At 33.1% G+C, this 21,060-nt stretch overlaps 1 protein-coding gene across 1 annotated transcript in view; it reads left to right on the top strand.

Annotated features, from left to right (window-relative positions):
• LOC114349478 (trafficking protein particle complex subunit 11) overlaps positions 1-21,060 on the top strand; it is a 77,846-nt gene that overhangs the window by 40,596 nt on the left and 16,190 nt on the right. The window contains exons 8-11 of the mRNA XM_050642720.1: positions 2,043-2,245; positions 7,494-7,677; positions 17,222-17,546; positions 20,252-20,616. Of these exons, the coding sequence (XP_050498677.1) occupies positions 2,043-2,245; positions 7,494-7,677; positions 17,222-17,546; positions 20,252-20,616 (1,077 nt within the window). The remainder of the gene's footprint in view (positions 1-2,042; positions 2,246-7,493; positions 7,678-17,221; positions 17,547-20,251; positions 20,617-21,060) is intronic.

The following is a 21,060-nucleotide window of genomic DNA, read 5'->3' as shown; positions in this document are numbered from 1 at the left end:
GCCATAGATTCTAGATACCTTAAGGCCTTTATTTTGAATATGAAAAATTTGGAACTGTTCATTAAAAGAACGATTATGACCTAGAATCTAGAAGGTGAAGTGGGTACATAGAATTTGTTTTTCTATTATTGAAAGCCCTTTTGTGTTCTGCTATACGGTTTTTCAAAGTTTCTGCTAGTGTGACTGATGTAAGTTTTTCCCACATGTCAATTTGTATATATCACTCTGTAATTGCTTTTTCTTTTTGCTCTTATAAGTTATTGTTTGTTCTGAAAGCTGGTGTCATTTCTTTCTTTTTAATGTGTTTGGCTGTTTTTGTTGGTATATTGCCTATACATGTAATAGAGCAGAAAGTGGAGTTTTTCTGTGATGGTGGGAAGACTAATTTCAGTGCTTTCTTAAAGAAAGCACATCAAAGATAAATTAAGGTTTTGGTAGGAATACATAATGAAACTATTCGACGATGATAGAATGATACAAGAAGAACCACAGGAACAAGCATGACCGAAAATAATAATGTGCGAATTAGAACAGGCAATTAAAGAATCAAAAAGCAACGGTTAAAATCGAAAATGTCGAAACAGAAGCCATAGAAATCAAGAGAGGTGTTAGACAGGGTTACGTGTTGTCTCCATTGTTATTCAATCTGTACAGCGAAGCTATTTTTAAGGAAGCAATATCAGAGGAAGAACAGGGTATATCAATGAACGGAAAAATCTTGAACAACATAAGATTCGCAGACGACATCGCTATTTTTGCAGACAGTCTAGATGTACTGCAACTATTAGTAAATAGATTACGTCAAGTCAGTATGGACTATGGACTACAAATGAACGTTAAGAAAACCAAGTTCATGATTATTTCTAAGCAACATACAGTAGGAAGGTTGGATATCGAGGGAAAACAAGCAGAAAGAGTGAATAACTACAAATATCTGGGAACCTGGGTTCTACAAATGAAAACAATGACCAGGGTAGAGAAATCAGGACACGCATTGAATTTGCAAGACAAGCATTTATAAAAATGAAAAAGATGTTTGTTAATCGAGACCTTCCTCTGGAGCTGAGGATAAGAACCTTAAGATGCTACGTGTTCTCGACTTTGTTGTATGGAGTTTAAAGCTGGACACTAAAAGTAGAAAATATAAAGAAGTTGGAAGCCTTTGAGATGTGGTGCTATAGAAGGATTTTGAAAATACCATGGATCCAACGAGTTACAAATGCAGAAGTGTTAAGGAGGCTGCAAAAGGATTGCGAGTTGATAAAGAACATCAAAAAAAGAAAGCTAGAATATTTAGACCACATTAGCAGAGGTGCGAAATATGAGATATTAAGGCTCATAATGCAAGGTAGAATAAAGGGTAAAAGATCTATAGGTAGAAGAAGAATTTCCTGGCTGAGAAACTTGTGGTTTCTCCACAAAGAGAGTGGTATAGTTGCAGCTCAGTAGATATTTTCAGCGCAGCCGCCAATAAGGTACGGATAGCTGTGATGATAGCCAACCTCCGATAGAAGAAGTAACTACAAGAAGAAGAATATTCAATTCTACCTCAAAGATATTTTTGACATGGAATCTCTGTCAATCTATGTAACATGCTATGGTAGTCTGCTCATTTATGTTGTGCAGGATGAGATGATGTAGATGTGTAGAGTTGTGTCAGTATGGGTAGGTTTATGAAATACCGAGAACTCATGTTTGTTTTGCAATCTGATAATTTTTAAACCTGGAAAATGTATGGAATTCTGTGGATTCTGTTCTGTTGCTACTTTTTAATCTATTCCACTCGTCAACCTATTCAGTTACAGACTTGCCAACAGGGCAATACACTCGGTAAAATGCATCACTTGAGAAAGGCACTCTGCTGAAAGAGCTGTAGTGACATAAGTTTTGGGAAATATTTAAAACAAAAGTTTTTCAGTGTTTTATTGTTGGATAAAATGAATTTTTATCAAGTAACGGTCGAATCCATCAATCGAGTACCTATCAGATTTGTTGCAGGGTATGTTACAGCCATATTTATATATTTATTATTCCTGTTTTAGAAACAAATACCGTTTGGTGATCCAAAACTAACTCAGAACATCTTACAAGGTGCCATAATCCTGTGGCAATCATTTGTCACTGAAAAATCTTTAAAAATTTCGCTGGACGTAACTAACATTACAACTTGTCTGACAGTCAAAGGGAGATTTATGAAAAAAACATATGAAGTCGACCAGAAAATCATTGTGGAGCTTTTTATAAGGTAAGATTGTTGAACGTACAGCAATACTACTGTAGATCTTACTGGGATAGCACTATTAAACTAGTAACTTTTTATTTTCTAAAATCCCTTTTTCAAATTTTTAATTTTTCATTTAAGGTTAATTTAAAAAGTTAAAAAGGTTTATTACTCCCTACTTAAGTTTGGAGATAACTCTCAGGTTAACATTTACAGACCCCACAGTATATTGTGCAAGAAATCTATATAGTGTAATAGGTAAGATTTGTAGCTTTGGGTTGTTCTTCTTTAAGTTATTAGGCCGGCAGCTGGTTTTTTCTGGTAATTAAATATGTAGTTAAAAATATTTATTTATACTTAGGTAAATACCGGTAAAGCACATAACATCGTATGTGTTAAAATTAATTTTATCAATTTTTTAATTACATTTAACCTCACAGGGACCTCCCTCTTACCGCATGCTTGCATTAATAACTGATGTAGAATAGATTTTATGTTTAATTTTGATATTTTAAGAATTATTGATACTAAAAGAACTTTTTAAAAAAATAGTTAGATCTAAAATTACTTTAGGTATACAGTTCAAAACTTTTAAAATTCAGCACAAAATGCAAGCATGTCCCCGCTTTTTTTTATTTATTAAAAATACAAAATCAAAAAAGATTTTTTCAACGCTTTTCATTACTACACTTATGCTTGGAAAATGAATTGCACAACACAACAATTAAAATACTGATACACTTAACTCATTTTCTCCTTCCGTATTTTCTTCGTCACTATCATCGCCCAATTCAATAATAAATTTATGTCCACCATTAATGTGGAAGTGCCCAATCTTCTTATAATATTCTTCCACTTTGATCACTTTGGCGATTCTTTTCTGCCAGTCTACTTTGGTAATATTGGCTAATTCTTTTTTAATTATCTCAATTACCTTTTTGTCAAATTTAGGAAATGTATTTGAACTCCTTATACTTGGTTTTAATTATCCCCAAATTAACTCAATAGGATTGAAAACACAAAAGTAGGTGGGAAGTCTCAATATAGTGTGTCCATGCTTTTCGGCAATACTCTCTAGAGCGTATAATTTCCTAAATTGCTTCGTGTGTAGAACTTCATTAAGTTGTTTTTTTTTTTTGTGTAAAAATCTTCGAAATACAAATCATTTTCCATTAAAAAATTTTGCAGGTCAACTTTCTTTGAAGATGTATTTGGTATTTTAGTGAGCTCTCGGGAATTATAGGAAGCGTTGTCAAGCACTATTACGCCGTTTTTCTCCAAGTTTGAGATCAGCGAGTTTTCAAACTAATCTTCAAGAATGTCAGCTTCCATATTTTGTGGTAGTCAACGTTACAATCTTCCATTTTCTTCCCACATAATTTTAAAGCATTCGGAACCCATCGCTCACTTCCTCCGCAATGTACAATAATTAGCCGCGAGCCTTTATTTGCAGACATTTCTGGTATGCACATGCTTGAACCATCTGTCCATCCTTTCTTTACTGTATCGTGGGTATCTTACCAAGTTTCATCTAAATAATAAATTCTCCTATTTTCTTGCCTATATTTAGTAATTTCTTGTAGGTACATATTACGTCTGTTGACTATTCTTTGGCTTTCCATAATTGCTTGACGTTTGTTTGTTTTTTTGAATTTAAAGCACATTTTTTATCCAATTTTGAAGAGTTTTCTCACAGCAGTTCAGATTTCGACCGGTTTTTTCCAATTTGTTTCTTATTATTTCTATTGTAGGTATTTTATTGCTTTTGTAGGAGTCGTATATTGTGATTTTCAATAATTTTACAAGTGAAGGATTTAAAGGTCTTGAAAATTTCTAGTCACATCGTTTCTTGCGATAATAGGGTTCATTTTTAACTATTTTATATACAGTAGGAAGTGGAATTTCTGTCAAATCAGAGATGGCTTGTGCCAATAGTGTTTCATCAAAGCCGAATTTCGTACGTAGATTTTTGTATACATTCAAACATACTTGCTGTGTTTCAGCATTTAAATGCATTCGAATCTTCTTTACGGGCACTTTTTTTTTAGTAATTACATTCACACTAGCACTGGCAATTTCTACAATATCAGCGTTATCGTACGCGATATTTACATTATCTCACGGGTGCCACATCACTATTTACATTAATTAAATTACAATAATCAACACTTGACTCTCTCCAAACGAAATACTAAACCAATATTCAAAATAATTGCAACAAACAAAACACTCGTATCACTTAACACACGTACACTCCAGTACTACACTGCTACCGAACTAAAACGTAACGTTTTGCACGAAACTTGTGAATAGATATGGGAGGTCTGAGCGTAAAAACGCAGATGCGTTCAAAGGGCCGCTTCTTAAACGTTTGACCTAATATCTTTATTTGAAGAATATCATTTCACCGGCTTAAAGCTATTCCACAAAATGTTTTACTCGGACAATACTTAGTTGTATTTCAAAAGTATTTGAGAGCCTTCTTCGTGACTATTTAGATACTAGCTTAAATTACATACTACTTTACAGACCAACAGTTGGGATTTATTCCCAACCAGTCAGCGATCAACTGAGCTTAATCAATTGACTTTTACTGATTTTATTTTGAAATCTTTGGAAGAAGTTACTAAAGTTCATGCTGTGTATAGACTTTACAAAGGCGTTTGATCGTTTAAACCATAAAGTTTTAATTAATAAGTTACATAGTCTGGGTATTCAAGGGCAACTTTTAAAATGATTACCAAGAATACAAATAGTGCGTATGCAATTCTTTCAATCGAATAAGATAGAGGTACCATCTGATATACCACAAGGTTCGCACCTAGGCCCTCTTCTCTTTAATATCTATGTGAACGATATTGTCTCCAGTTTTGTCCACTCACACTCTCTCATGTTCGCGGATGATTTAAAACTTTATAAGACGATCATGAATATGACCTACAAGCGGGATTTGAACCTTTTGAGCCACTGCTGTGAAATAAATGGTATGGAACTCAATGTTAAAAAGTGCCAGTTAATGGTTTTTAGTCGTAGCAGAAACTCTACCAACCAAATCCATGCTATAAAGTATACTTTACTTAGAGTGTGTAACCCAAGTTTAAGATTTGGGTGTTGTCCTTGATTCCACTTCATCATTCATACCGCACATATCGATGACTATTTCAAAAACACTTCAAATTCTGTGCTAAGAATTGTATTAATATCCATTCCATTAAATTTTAAATTATTATACTGTTCACTAGTGAGGCCTCCCTTGGATTAGTGCTCATGTGTCTGGTCCCCACACTGTAATGTTCATATTCAGGCTATTGAGAGGGTTTAACATAAATTCCTAAGATTTATTTCATTTAAGGGTCACCATACAGCTGACGAAATCAATTACTCTAACATTGAAAGTTCGCTCTACATCAAAACTCTTTAGGTCAGACACATGCACAAGGATCTATCTATACCAGCGTTTCCCAACCGGTGGGTCGCGACCCACTAGTGGGTCGCGAGCGGATTTTAGGTGAGTCGCGGTGTGGCTCTTACAGTAGCTGAGTACAGTGACAGTGATCCTAATTTTTTTTTCTATTTAATTTTGCTACTTTTCCATTTTATATGATTGAGCACTCGTATAATATAGTATACACGTATAGAAATATAAACATTGTTTATTGTATACAATATGTTCATCATGGGTGAGGGATGGGTCGCGAATATGAAAAAACCTCAGTAGGTGGGTCGCCAGACCTAAAAGGTTGGGAACCACTGATCTATACTATACAATGTGTTACACTCACATAGTTTCTAACTTCTTCTTCTTCAGCTTGTGTTCGTCCACTGCTGGACATAGGCCTCTTCCATTTGCTTCCATCGATTTCTACTCTTGGCAATTCTCATCCACTCCTTGCTCGCGACTTGTTTGATATCATCAGCCCACCTCTTCTGCAGTCTCCTGTCTCTGTTGACCCACCATCGAACAAACTATGGATATAATTTTTATCTATCTAGGTCTGCTAGGTTTGTAAATCATTATTTATATAGATAGGTTGGATTGCTTTGATAGCAAATTTAAGTGCAATTAATATCTTGCACGTGATTCTTTGATGCTACTAGTAGCTATGTATTGTAGTTTATTTGATTTTAAATTGTGACCTGGTGTTTGTTTTGTTTCTTTTTTGTCTATGTTAGTTTTAATTTTATTAATTTTATTTACTTTAATTAGAGATTTAAATTTTAAAATTTTATATTTTAATCTTCTTCTTCTTCTTTCTCATAATCCTTAGTGCCTTTCAGGGCGTCGGATGTCGGGTTCCGCCTTTTATCCACTTCTTCCAATTGCTTCTATTGGTGGCAAGGTTCTTCATATCCCTCATACTGATGTGTCTCCTTTCACCTATATCTTGGATCTGGTCCATCCATGTCTTCCTCGGCCTTCCCTTTTTTCTTTTGTTTCCCATTTTGGCTTCATGTACCTTCTTTGTAAGTATATCTTGCTCCATTCGTTGTATGTGTCCAAACCAGCTTATTTGTTTGTTTTCGATCTTCCTAATTCTGTATATTTTAATCAAAAATGAATAACCATTTATAATTTCGTTGCAACACGAAACTACAGCCGCGTCATATTCTAGTTCAGTCAGAGAGTGCAGCAAGCACCTCTACCGGTTTCGAAACTTCGAAACGGTCTCTCATCAGGAGGCACATATGCTGCTCCCTCTGACCCAACCAGGACAAACCCCGACGTGCAGTTACGGATTGCAGCGAACGAAATGGCAGGGATGCCCTAGCGGCAACTGCTACAACAGAACTAAGTTTTCACTTTAATGGCAGATAAAATAAACAATGGGAACCTTCTCTGGTTACACCTCCGAGGCTTCTAAAATTTGCAAGTCATAACGGATGCTGAGACTAAAAAAGATGAGGGAATTTTACAATTTATAATTCACGTCCCATCTGCTCAGCGCGGTAAAGTTCCAACGAGAATGGTTCCCTGCGTACTCCAATCAGAGTAAACATATAAATCAAAAATTTTTGTAAAATTCCCTTATCTTCTTTAGGCTCAGCATCCGTTATGGCTTGCAAATTGTAGAAGCCTCGGAGGGTGTAACCAGAGAAGGTTCCCATTGTTTTCGGTCTGGTGGGATGTAGAGTAATATTTTTAATGTTATTTTATGTGCTATTGGTTAGTTTTTTTATATTTTAGTATTATATAATATGTATTGTATTTAAATCGGCCAATTGCTCGTTGACAAAAAATAAATAAAAATAAATAAATTATAATTTATTTTAGGTCTACATGTCCATTTCCAATAACTCTTTCAAACATTGCCATATCAATCAGTGCTGAAAACCAGACAAACGAATACAGTGTCCAAACTGACAATGACGAGTCTTTAAGTTTTCAACAAGATGAAATTAAGAGGTTTATTGTCGAGTTTCCAGCGGATCCTGCGGACATAAATAAGGATATCCAGGTAAAGAATAGTTATTTCATCTTCTTTCTAGATTATATTGAACAATTTTTCCTCCAGTTTTTTATTTTTTATTCATTTTCTTCCAGGTGTCTGGTTGTTTTTAAATACATGTTTTTTCTTTCATGTTTTTTGTTTTAGTGCAAATACGTCTGGTATAAATCCAGTTCGTTCAATTAGTTTCTTTGCTGGTTTTACAGAAAATGATTAAATTAAACTGTTTCTTGATTTTTGTTCTAAACTTTGTTTGAACCAAATATCAACACACTTATCACAAAAAGTATCACATAATTTTTGAAACGGGAAAAACGTTTAAAAATAATTTTTCATTTTTAGCAGAATGTTATAATACTCGTCTATCGTCTCCTTTAGGTGTCTACAAATCCATAGCATTTCAAGTTGAAGCGTGTTTTTGCCGAAAATAACAAACAGTAAACAAAATGTTGTTAAGGCTATGGGTACATAATTCGCAAATATTTTACAGCTATCCCTACCTTTTCTGTCTTTACATGGCAAATTACGTGTAGTAAAATTCACACTGGTATGGATATGTACATATTACTAGAATGTCATTCTACTTGACAATGTCATAACTAGCTTAAAGAGATGGCTTTTGAATGTTCTTGGATAACTGTTATTTTTTGTATAATTGCAAATTATTAATTCAGTTAATAAATGTGATAATTTTTTCATTAATTATGTATTCAGTGATTGTAATAATTTATATGTACCTACAACAAAAACTAATACTCAATCGAGAAAAGAGGAAAAGTGTTAAAGTGATTTTTTAATAATATATTGTTTTTAAGGAACGCTTACAATTTTGAACATCTTTAACAACAAAATACTTGGATCACAGAATATATCTTGATGTATTCTCTGCTTCTATCTTCCATAAATAATACACAGTAAATAACTTTTTATAAAGTTCACCTCTTAAATCAATTATTTATCAAATACACTATATATCAATATTATTTAATCAACAACTAAAAATATTCCCGATTCATGTCAAATAATTATTTAAAATTGTCACTGATTGTCAGTGTCTGACTGACAATATTCTATTCGACTAAGTGCGTTGTATGACAAAGATAGATTTGGAAAATATTACCACGGACATTGTGTTCATTTTTTTCGAATCCTGAAAAAACCAATAAATATTTTTGAAAAATCTAAACGCAGAATGAAAGACTAAATTATTACCGAGGGCCGAAAGTCCCTTAGAATAAATAAAGAGTTTATTTTGAATGAGATATTTGAAATTAAAAATAACACTAAATTTTCTCTTAGTTTTTCACCCCTGTAACTTATTAAAATAAACATTATAGAAGTTTTCAGAGACTTTCGGCCCTCGCTAATAACGTAGTGTTTCATTCTGCGTTTAATTTTTTTTTTTTCAAATACTTATTAGTTTTCTCAGGATTCGAAAAAAATAAATCCCCATCTGAATAGCATTGCAGCCGAAAAAACGTACCGATCCTCTTAAAGGAGAATATGTACGAGCCCCTTCCCATTGTTGGCCCACCTTTGGATTTTGCAGTTTATGACGATTACCATAAACAAGTGATAATCAACATTTTTATAAGTTCCCATATTAATTATTATTGCATTTCTTACTAATATTTATTGAAAACATTACCCTTATGTTTTTTTTATTTATTTTAAACAATAATAAAAAAATCGCTAAATCGTTGCTTTTGATTCAATTACATCAACATACATTGATTTTTTCATAATTATCTTAAAATCAGAGTTAGGCTATGGAAAATGATATCAAAACAATTGTCAATTAATGTCAAATAGATTTTGTGATATTATAAAGCATATTGCCGTTTGTCGGAATAAAGTCATCGATGGGAATGAGTGAAGGTAAAGTTATGGATGAGATCATTTGTTCAATCATCAATAGATTTTTTAATTCTCGAAAATCAATTCGAAAATCGCGAATATGTTTCAATTGTCACAGTATAGTGTAAGAAATATAGTTAGGAGATACAAAACCTCAGGTTTTGTCATCACAAAACCTATAAATGAAGGAAAAAGTAAAATAAACGAAGCGGATAGAAGGGGATTAAGACGCATTATAGTGAAAAACCGACGTGCAACTTATCTAGATTTAAGTAGTTTTTGGAGTAAACTGGTTGGAACCCACGTTTCTAGATCGACATGTCACTAAGAGGTCCACAAATTAAGATGTTCTACCTACAAAGTGATTGATAAAGTTAAAAAAATCAATACGAATTCTTGTAAAAATTTTAATTTTATCTCAGACTAACGAAAATCCAGTCTTAACATTACAACGCAAGAAAAATAGTTAAAATGGTCAAAAGAGCATTGAGGGTGGACAAATTTTTGGGTGGACAAACTTATTTTTCTTGTGTTGTAATGTTAAGACTGGATTTTCGTTAGTCTGAGATAAAATTAAAATTTTTACAAGAATTCGACATGTCGATCTAGAAACGTGGGTTCCAACCAGTTTACTCCAAAAACTACTTAAATCTAGATAAGTTGCACGTCGGTTTTTCACTACAATGCGTCTTAATCCCCTTCTATCCGCTTCGTTTATTTTACTTTTTCCTTCATTTATAGGTTTTGTGATGACAAAACCTGAGGTTTTGTATCTCCTAACTATATTTCTTACACTATACTGTGACAATTGAAACATATTCTTGATTTTCGAGAATTAAAAAATCTATTGATGATCGAACAAATGTTCTCATCCATAACTTTACCTTCACTCATTCCCATCGATGACTTTATTCCGACAAACGGCAATATGCTTTATAATATCACAAAATCTATTTGACATTAATTGACAATTGTTTTGATATCATTTTCCATAGCCTAACTCTGATTTTAAGATAATTATGAAAAAATCAATGTATGTTGATGTAATTGAATCAAAAGCCACGATCAAGCGATTTTTTTTATTATTGTTTAAAATAAATAAAAAACATAAGGGTAATATTTTCAATAAATATTATTAAGAAATGCAATAATAATTAATATGGGAACTTATAAAAATATGTTGATTATCACTTGCTTATGGTAATCGTCATAAACTGCAAATTCCAAAGGTGGGCCAACTGAAATGGGAAGGGGCTCGTATTTTAGACATTTGTGTTCGAGAATTTAATCTGTGCACTATGTATGCTTTAGTTTTCAATGAGGAGGTGCGTTTTTACAGAAAATGAGTAATATAACGTCAGAACGAGCAGCCCAAATTGTAGATTTAATTGGAGATGGACGACCGAATCTTGCTGATGTTATGGGAATCCACCAATCCAGCATTTCAAGAGCTTTAAGAAGGTATAGAGAAAGTGGAGGATACACAAGAAGACCAGTGCCAGTGTCAGGACTTCCCAGGTGTACGAACCCTACAGATGAACGTTATTTACATATGCAGACTTTGCATACACATCATATTACAGCTAGACAACTGCGAAATGATCTTTCCACAGTCCGTGGCCCGTAATGTTCGGTTCGTAAAGTGCCAATTCGGTTAGAAACAGATTAAGTGAATTTGGAATCAGAGCCAGAATGCCTGCTACTGATCCACTGTTAACGAGTGCACACCATATAGCACGTTTAAGTTTTGTACCAGAACATGTCGATTGGGATATTAACGACTGGACTAATATTATTTTTACTGATGAGTAAGATTTACACTTTGTGGATCCGATAAGGCGGGTTCTCATTTTTCAGTTTCGCTGACGCTGTCTGACTGATTCATTAATAGTGAAAAATAAAACGCGACGTTTGCAATCACACGTTTCGTGTTTTGCTACATTCAGTACGTAGCTAACGCAAACGTTTTGATATCGTGGTAATGAAAATGGTTAAAAAAACTGAGACCAGCTGTTCGCGAAGTATGTTTACAATACCTAATTAGTGAATGAATTACAGAATATTCTAGTGAATCAAAAGAGAACAAAACGTCGTGGGTCAGGTCCTGGATATTTCGCAAAATTATATGGGGTACTAGTGAAACTATATTGAAAGATTTACTCGGAAAAATGAAAGAATACCCATGAACGATCACATCAATCACTTATTTTGTATTTGCTGTCTTTTTCTATAACAAACGTTTGCTATTTATAGAAAAAGACAGCAAATACAAAATAAGTGATTGATGTGATCGTTCACGGGTATTCTTTAATTTTTCCGACTGTAGCTTTGAAAGATTCTGCAAAAAATTGCTCTCAAAACTTGCCACACTGAACAAATCACGAAAATTTATGTTCTCGCGCTTCAATTTTTATTCATTATGCGATCATGATCAGTCCAAAATGATAAAAAGTAGAACTGATTTTCACTTTAACTAAAAGTATGAATGTACTGATCATTTAAAATGAAAATGTGTTCTCATGTTCATTATTTGTTCAGTATCACTGAATCAGTTAGACTGCATCAGCGAAACTGACAAATGAGAACCCGCCTATAGACACTTTGCACTGTCGGATCCACAAAGTGCACATCTTGGCTCATTAATATAAAGTATATTAGCCCAGTCGTTAATATCCCAATCGACATTTCCTGGTGCAAAACTTAAACGTACCATACCATGTGCCCTCGTTAACAGTGGAGCAGTAGCAGGCATTATACCTCTGATTCTAAATTACATTAATCTCTATTTAACCGAATTGGCACTTATTCGAACATTACGGGCTGTGGAAAAATCACTTTGCAGTTGTCTAGCTGTAACATGATGTGTACGCAAAGTGTGCGGAGTTCGTGCACCTGGGATGTCCTGAAACTGGTATTCTTGTGTATCCTCCACTTTCTCTATACTTTCTTAAAGCTCTTGAAATGCTGGATTGGTAGATTCCCATAACATCAGCAAGATATTGCTGCGGTCGTCCATCTCCAATTAAATCTACAATTTGGGCTGCTTGTTCTGACGTTATATTACTCTTTTTTGTGAGAATGATCCTCCTCCTCATTGAAAACTCAAGCAGATATAGTGCACAGATTAAATTCTCGAATTATTCAATCAAATTATATTTGGAATAGGAAAGTTTTGGGGTAGTTCTGATTTCTTTCGTTTTGTATGTATGTTGGGCTGCTGAATCCGAATATGTATGTGGTTTGCGGACAAAATTTCATGACGGAAAATTAAGTAAATCTCGAAAAAAGCGAAAAATTTCTGCTTTCTCCGGCTTTTTTGCTTAAATCTCGAAAACTATTAACTTTTAGTAAATGGTCTGATAACAGAAATTAAAGTACTTAAAATTCTCTAAAAATATCACTAACTACTTTTTTTTTCAATGAACCGTTCGGTCTAAAGTGCAAATTGAAAATTGCGAATTTTTAACTATCTCTGTAAAAACCCACTTTTTACATTCCAAAACTTTTATTTTTTATTAGAATGCTGTCATTTGATAAATTTACATACTCCATCCCGTGGAGTCTTCCCGTGTAGATTTCTAATTATCACGAATCACGACAGATCTTGAGATGGCACCGTCAAATGTACATGTGACAGTGGTGGGGGAAGATATCGACCTTCTGGTCATTTTGATTGGCCTGTGTAGTCCCAACACAAAAAAATATATTTTTTCTGAAACCAGTTAAAGGAAAGGTTTCGCAAAGCTTCTACAACCCTTATCTGGCTGCTGAAAAAATCCTAATGGACTGTATCTTATTCCTACAATGTAGTATCGCATGTCATGCGATGAGTGGTTATGATACTACTTTCTCATTGTTTAATCAGGGGAAACTGAAATTCCTTGAAGTCCCGCAGAAGAACACAGATTTGTAACCAGCCATGGAGGCTTTTAAAGACCCTAATGCACATCAGGATGAGGTTGCTACAGCAGGAAACATGTTTCTCATATGGAATGGCTCGATATGAAAGAAAAAAGAGACCAGTCTGAACGATTTGAGATACAGTCAATATGTATCTTCATCATACAATAAAAAAATATGAAAAAAAATTTTAAGAAACGCTTTTCTTTTAAAAAGCAAAAAATAAAAAAATTGAAAAATCTAGCACATTCGTTAAAGAAAAGCGTGGCGCGTCTTCATCGAATAAACGGTTTTCGCCCCACGCTTTTCTTTAACGAATGTGTTAGATTTTTTAAACTTTTTTATTTTTTGCTTTTTAGTTGATTTTTTATATTTTTTTATTTTTTACTTTTTAGTCTTACACTTTTCAAATATTAAAATATATCGTAATGTATATTAAAATATGTATAAAACATATGATGTAGGTACAAACATGAAAAGTAGTCGGAATCGGCAAAAAATTTGAAAATTTATAGCATAACGTAAACAATTAACGTAAAAAGTGAAATTATGTATAGTTCATATAATTAGCTACAATCTGTAAAAGTTTCAAATTTCTTCATTGTAAAAAACAAGAGATTTTAATCATTTAAAATCGTTTTTTTTTTTATTTAGACAATTAATAAACTTAAACAATTTTTTTATTGACTATTCGTGTATTGTTTCCGCGAATGCATATGTCTGCAAATTTTGAGTCATTTGCATTGAGCAAAAGGCAGTCAAATTAACGTCCAAAGATTTGACCCAAACGATTGAACTAAAGAAAAGCGTTTAATTAATACGCCAAAACGAATGCGTTAATGTTAATTGTAGCACAAAACCTCTCTACCGGTGGTTTTTCTAAGACTACTACGATAAAAACAGGAATTTTTTTAATTCGAGGTTTGGTTAAACGATGGCTTAGTGTGAAAACCTCGTATCTCATTGTACATAAAATTTTACATGAGTGACTTTAAACTGAATTTCTGCATACGCTAACCCAAAATTTATATAAAAAATGTATGTGTAATGATCTAAACATACTCAGAATCAAAAATATGTAAACACAGTTTTTTTGGTTTAAGTTATAGTATGCAGAAATTAAGTTTAAAGTCTCTCCTGTAAAATTTTCTGTGAAATGATATACGAGGTTTTCACACTAAGCTATCGTGAAGTTTTGTTTCGTATCATATTGAAATTTGACACGAATAATAGGGGAGCAAAATATGCTAAATTTGCAGTCACTCGATCGTTATGGGGACCTAACCTATTATTGGGTTGTGATTATTAGGTCCTAAAACCAAAAAAAGTTAAGTAAAATTTTCCATTTTAGTGGAAACTTTCCACTTTTTAATTTAATTTTCCATTTCTCGAACCCATCTATCCATAGCTCGAAAAATTGTCTCGAATAAAAGTTGCCTATTTTTACGTAAAGAATCCAAATCTGCAATAAAAATTTGGGGATTCCATTTAAGATTTTAAAGTAACCTCCAACCCCACCTCCGTGGGAGGTCTTGTTTGATACCATTCGATAGATTTTTTAAAAACATAATGAAATTGTATTTTGCAGTTTTTCGATCTGATGTTTATTTTGCGAAATATCGCGGGTTTGAATTAAAAATTTTAAATTTACCCCTCAACCCTCTCCGTGGGGGGTCATGTTTGGTACCATTCAATCGATTTTTGAAAAATAATGAAGACGTATTTTTTAGTCTTTCGATCTGACGTTCATTTCGCGAAATATTCGCTTTTTTGTGAAACTTTTTGATTTTCGCATTTCCTTACGCTCCGCTCAAATCGTCAGATTTTTTAAATATACACTCTTTTGCATGTACTTAACTTATCTTATCTTAATCTAACAATTTCGAGTATTTTTAAGGATAGGTTTTTTTTGGGCCCCCCTTAACGAACTTCCTTGTGTTAAGAGCCAATATATGGCAGAGCTACATCTACAGGGTACCAGGTTTCTCCCCATATGATAATCTGACGCGCTCAAGTAACTGCAAAAATCCCCGCTTAGGCTCTCCTACCATAAGCGCCGATTTTTATATAAACAAATATGAGCGTTCAAAATTTGAAACTTCATTGTTTATCTATGAAGCATAACGTAAGCAATTAACGTAAAAAGTGAAATTATGTATAGTTCATATCATTAGCTACAAAAGGTAAAAGTTTCAAGTTTCTACATTGTGAAAAACAAGAGAATTTAAGCATTTTCCATTAAAATCGTTTTTTTTTTATTTAAACAATTAATAAACATAAAAAAATGTTATTGGCTATTCGTGTATTGTTCCCGCGTATACATATGTCTGCAAATTTTCATTCATTTGCATTGAAGAAAAGGCAGTCAAATTAACGGCTAAAGATTTGATGCAAACTATTGAACTAAATAAGAGCGTTTAAAAATAAGACCAATATTGCCTCATTACCTCATTACCAACAACATTGCCTCATTACCCCCTACCGAATCTGCTGCACGAAAACATTCACTTAGAGTTTACTATCAGGTGCAACAATAGTTATATTTATATCAAGCCACACTTGACGAGCAACAAAAATATCCAAGTGCGTGGGTTGGAAAAAAACTACTAGTGGTCTCGTGCCAGTGCCGACCACTTTGGACTCTGCACCAAACTCACTAATACGGTATATTTCTTGTAAATGTAAAAAGGGCTGTCAACGTAATTGTGGATACAGGAAGGCGGGCCTCCAGTGTTCCCTAATTTGCACATCGTGCGAAGGACTGTATGACAACATTGAGCTCCCGGAAAATAGCTTTGATATAGATGTAGAAGAGACTGAAGAAAAAGACAGAGGTATGTAGAATCTCACAAGTTATTTCGTAATCATTCATCTCTCCTTGATATATTATGATCAGAAGTCAGTATCTCACTAGCTCTTTTATTTTCCAGGAGAACGACCTCCTGAAGCCGACGATGGAGCAATCAGGCTCTGAGCCAGGACACGATGCCATCGAAGTGATTGTGAAGTTTTGTGATACTAAATTTGTGCAATTTCTACTTTTTTTTTAATTATTTGTGCAGAAAACTAGGAGAAATTTATAAATGACAGCATTCTAATAAAAAATAATGTTTTGAAATGTAAAAAGTGGATTTTGCAAAGACCGTTAAAAATTGGCAATTTTCAACTTGCACTTTAGACCGAACGGTTCGTCTGAAAAAAAAAGTAGATAGTGATGGTTGTAGAGAATTTTAAGTACTTTAATTTCTACTAACAGACCATTTACTAAAAGTTAATAGTTTCCGAGATTTAAGCAAAAAAGGGGAAAAAAGCAGAATTTTTTCGCTTTTTTGCGATTTACTCAATGTTCCGTCACGAAATTTTGTCCGCAAACCTCATATTCGGATTCGGCAGACCAAAATACATATTTAATGAAAGAAATCAGAACTACCCCAAAACTTTCCCACTAGGGGGCTCGTAGAGTACAAATTGATTGAATTGGAGCACAAATGTCCAAAATAAATATTCTCCTTTAACAACCGTTGTTAACCGTTTTGTTTACTGTTTGTTTTTTCGGCAAAAACACGTTTCAACTTGAAATGCTATGGGTTTATAAATACTATATGAATGAGTATTATATCATTCTACTAAAAATTGAAAAAAAAATTTAAACTTCTTTTCTGTTTTAAAAATTATGCGATACTTGTTGTGATTAGTGTAGTAAATTGCATCTATTATGTTACATTTTTTAGTATTGACTTTAATCTATTTTATACAATTCTCAGTATTATTACTTGATATGGGTTTATCCTTTTAGATTTCTTCAATCAACCTCTACCTTTGTAGCACACCAGAATGTTCCATAGATTTGAAATTTGCTGCTACCACTACCAGCAACGACAATCATCTAGAGCTGTACCATTTCAAATATAATAAAAATAAGATCAATTTCGACACCATTCAGCTTTTACCCCAAGCGACGATAGTGCCTAGAGAGTCGAAACTTCAAGTTGAATTCGAACATGAAAGCCCTGCTTTGTTGGGGGAGTGGTATATAATTCGGATAAATGTGAAGAATGAGGAGGAAGATGAAGTTCAAGACTTGAAGATAGATGTGTGGATCGAAGAAGAAATTGCTAATGGTGAGTTTTTAATACGGTATCTTCTTGTTGTTCGTCAACCATTTTCCATCCACTCCTAAATGTAAATACACTCCGCCAAAAAAGTATTGCATCACCTTAAAACTGGGACATTTTTTATGTCTTATATTTCCTAAACCTGTTGTTCGATTTTAGTGATTTTTTTAACATATTATAGCTTTATTCTTCAAGAATATCGATGTAATAATATTGTTTCTAAACAGATAAGTGTCATTGTATACCGGGTGTAACAATGATAGTGTGTTTTTTCCTCAAAGTTTGGAACACCCTGTGGAATATTCTTGCGTATATAAAGTATTGTATTTAAAACTCCACTGTAACCTTAGGCCATCTAAACCTTGTGCTTTTTGATTCATTCGCTTATGTTGGAGAATAAAAATGTTAGATACTTTAACAACTAGCAACGTTCTTCATCAATACAGGGTGTTTCTAAATAAGTGCGACAAACTTTAAGGGGTCATTCTGCATGAAAAAATAATGACCGTTTACTTTATAAACATGTGTCCGCAAATGCTTCGTTTGCGAGATACGGGATGTTGAATTTTTTCTTACAAACTGACGATTTATTTATTGCTCTAAAACCGGTTGAGATATGCAAATTAAATTTGGTAGGTTTTAAGAGGTAGGTATTGCGCATTTTGTGACGTACAATTAAAAATTTTATATTCACTTATATTCACATTTATTCACACATATTCACTTATTTCCACATTCTGATTATTCAAGAATAATCAGAATTTGATGTACCATAGGCATAAAATATCCATCCTCAGATCTTTTTAGCCAAAGCATTGCTGTTACCTACACAACCATGGTCAGTGTTGTTCTGAAGCTATTTTCTTGTGGCATTTTTGTAATTATGTAGTTTTGATGGGAAATAAGCCATAGTTTTACTAAAAAAATTATTTTATTAACGTTACGACGTCCAAATCAGATGCCGTTGCCGTTGTTTCGACAAAAAAGATTAATGAATTAAACAAAAATGTTGTTGCTTAGTAAAAATCCTTCTGATTATTTCATTCATAGGAGATTCTGACCAATAGAAAGCTACAGAAATCTAAATTAAATTGATCATTTTTGATAATTTCCCGTCGTCAAGTATATTACGTCAGATGCCCTTCGTTGCTATGAAAAAATACATTCAGTGACATTAATGACAATTAATGTTTTAAAAATTATAAAAGTGATGACTTTCAACCGTAAAATATTTATAACAACTGTGTGTTTAAATGTACTAATTTGTACTTACATAAATACATTACAATAAAATTTTGGTTTTGAGCAGTTTTATTCATGAAATAATCGCAACAAATTGCACTCGATCTCTAAAATTAATATAGAATTTTTGCCCTCGATACACTTTGACATAATTTCACAATGACATAATTTCACTCGCCTTCGGCTTGTGAAATTAAAACTGTCAAAGTGTCACTCGGGAAAAATTGAATAATTTTAGAGCTCTTGTGCAATTGCTACTGATAATTTATTTAATCTTACTCATTTATATCGGCAATTCAGACATATATACATTTTAAAGTAGAAGACTTTAAAATGATATTGCCAATATTTATGAGTTGCGTTCCTGGGACGCCTTTACTGAAAGATAGTTCATTCGATTACATGAAATCAACCCCAACTCAAGAATTTCCGTCACAACAAAAAAATAATAACATGTGGTCTGTCCTTAAAAAAACAACCACATGCAACGGTGACAGTAAAATTGTCGCGTTAGAGATTCCATAGTAAATCACGAGGTTACCCATACTAAAAGAGGAAGTCAATAGAAAGAAAATACCACGATTAGTAAGTCAGTAACATATCGAGTACATATTTTATATTTTAGTATTGTTTATATATCTAATATCTATGTACTATTAATGTTATTTATAATTTATGTACATATTAAGGTCAGAATTTGGTATTAGTTTTGAGAGTAAACTAAAGTAAGACCTAATACTTAGGATGTCGGGATAGTATCATGAGGTTTTCCTGGTTTTCCCTCGTGATTTACTACGGAATCTCTAACGCGAGAATTTTACTGTCACCTTTGCATGTGGTTGTCTTTTTAAAGACAGATCACACGTTATGATTTTTTTTTGTGACGGATATTCTTGAGTTGGGGTTGATTTCATGTAATCGAATGAACTATCTTTCAGTAAAGTCGTCCCAGGAACGCAACTCATCAATATTGGCAATATCATTTTAAAGTCTTCTACTTTAAAATGTATAATAATATATGTCTGAATTGCCGATATAAATGAGTCAGATTAAATAAATTATTAAAAGAATTTTTTACTAAGCAACAACATTTTTGTTTAATTCATTAACATTTTTTGTATTTTGACAACGGCATCCGATTTGGACGTCGAAACCTTAATAAAATCATTTTTTAGTAAAATTGTGGGTTATTTCCCATCAAAACTAGTTAACCATGGTCAAGTATGTCAACCTCAATTTTGAAAAGACATAACCTCATCAACATCTTGGCGGTTATACACTCTTTTTAACAAAATTTTTTGATAATATTTTTTTGAAAACGATTTCCAGAGTGGAGATGTAAACGTCAGATTTTTTAGGTAAAAATGTAGTTGTAATTGCAATCAATTGTGGCTCATCTCCATATAAAAACAAAATATTATTTAGATATGCCACAAGAAAACACTTTCAGAACTAATCTTTTTTTTTAGTTGAATTGTCCACAGAGCCTTCCGACAAACAGAAAAAACTCAACTTGGTTCTTAATAATCCCACAACTTTAAACGTACACGAAGAAATCAACACCAATTTCTACGTACGATCCAACATAATGTGCAAATGCAACATACAAGTCAAACTTACGTATGTGCTGAGCGGGGAAAAGAACATTCAAAGTATCAAGTCGGAAACGGTGCATTTGTCCGTTATTGAACCGTTTGAAGTGTCTACGAAGTACATGTCTTTGCTAATGGCTGAAATAGATAAGTTCTACGTTACAGAGAAGTTTGGAATTATGAATTATATAACGTTTATGTCATCGTGTCCGATTGAAATCGAAGACACCAACTTTGAATATGTAAGTAAAATAATCACCATTATTTTAATTTAGGCTTATTTTCTAAAAGATCACCACGGTACTTTACGTTTTAATGTCCATTTTGAAGATACATGGCGTACCAAGCGATTGGAAGTGTGAGATTAGTGTACAAAATTACCTTATTTCTGACTTGCTTTATAAAATAAAGCAGTCATATTTTAGTACACACTGTCACAAATAAGTGTACATAATGTCTTTTTCGTCCAAATTAATTAAAACTCTATTTCTTGGTTCAGATACATTATATTTACAATCCACACCATCAATGACTAACCATAACACCGTATTTACATATAACAGTAAACGACCCAGCTTTACATTAATTAAAGTCGGAAAAATGAAAGAATACCCTTGAACGAACATATAAAACACGCTGTATTTTCCTGTCACAGTGTCACAAAGAAAATTGTCCAGTGCAAGTAC

The sequence above is a fragment of the Diabrotica virgifera genome, chromosome 2, assembly GCF_917563875.1.
Source record: "Diabrotica virgifera virgifera chromosome 2, PGI_DIABVI_V3a".
Classification (NCBI taxonomy): Eukaryota; Metazoa; Arthropoda; class Insecta; order Coleoptera; family Chrysomelidae; genus Diabrotica; species Diabrotica virgifera.
This window is presented reverse-complemented; position numbering and strand designations above follow the sequence as displayed.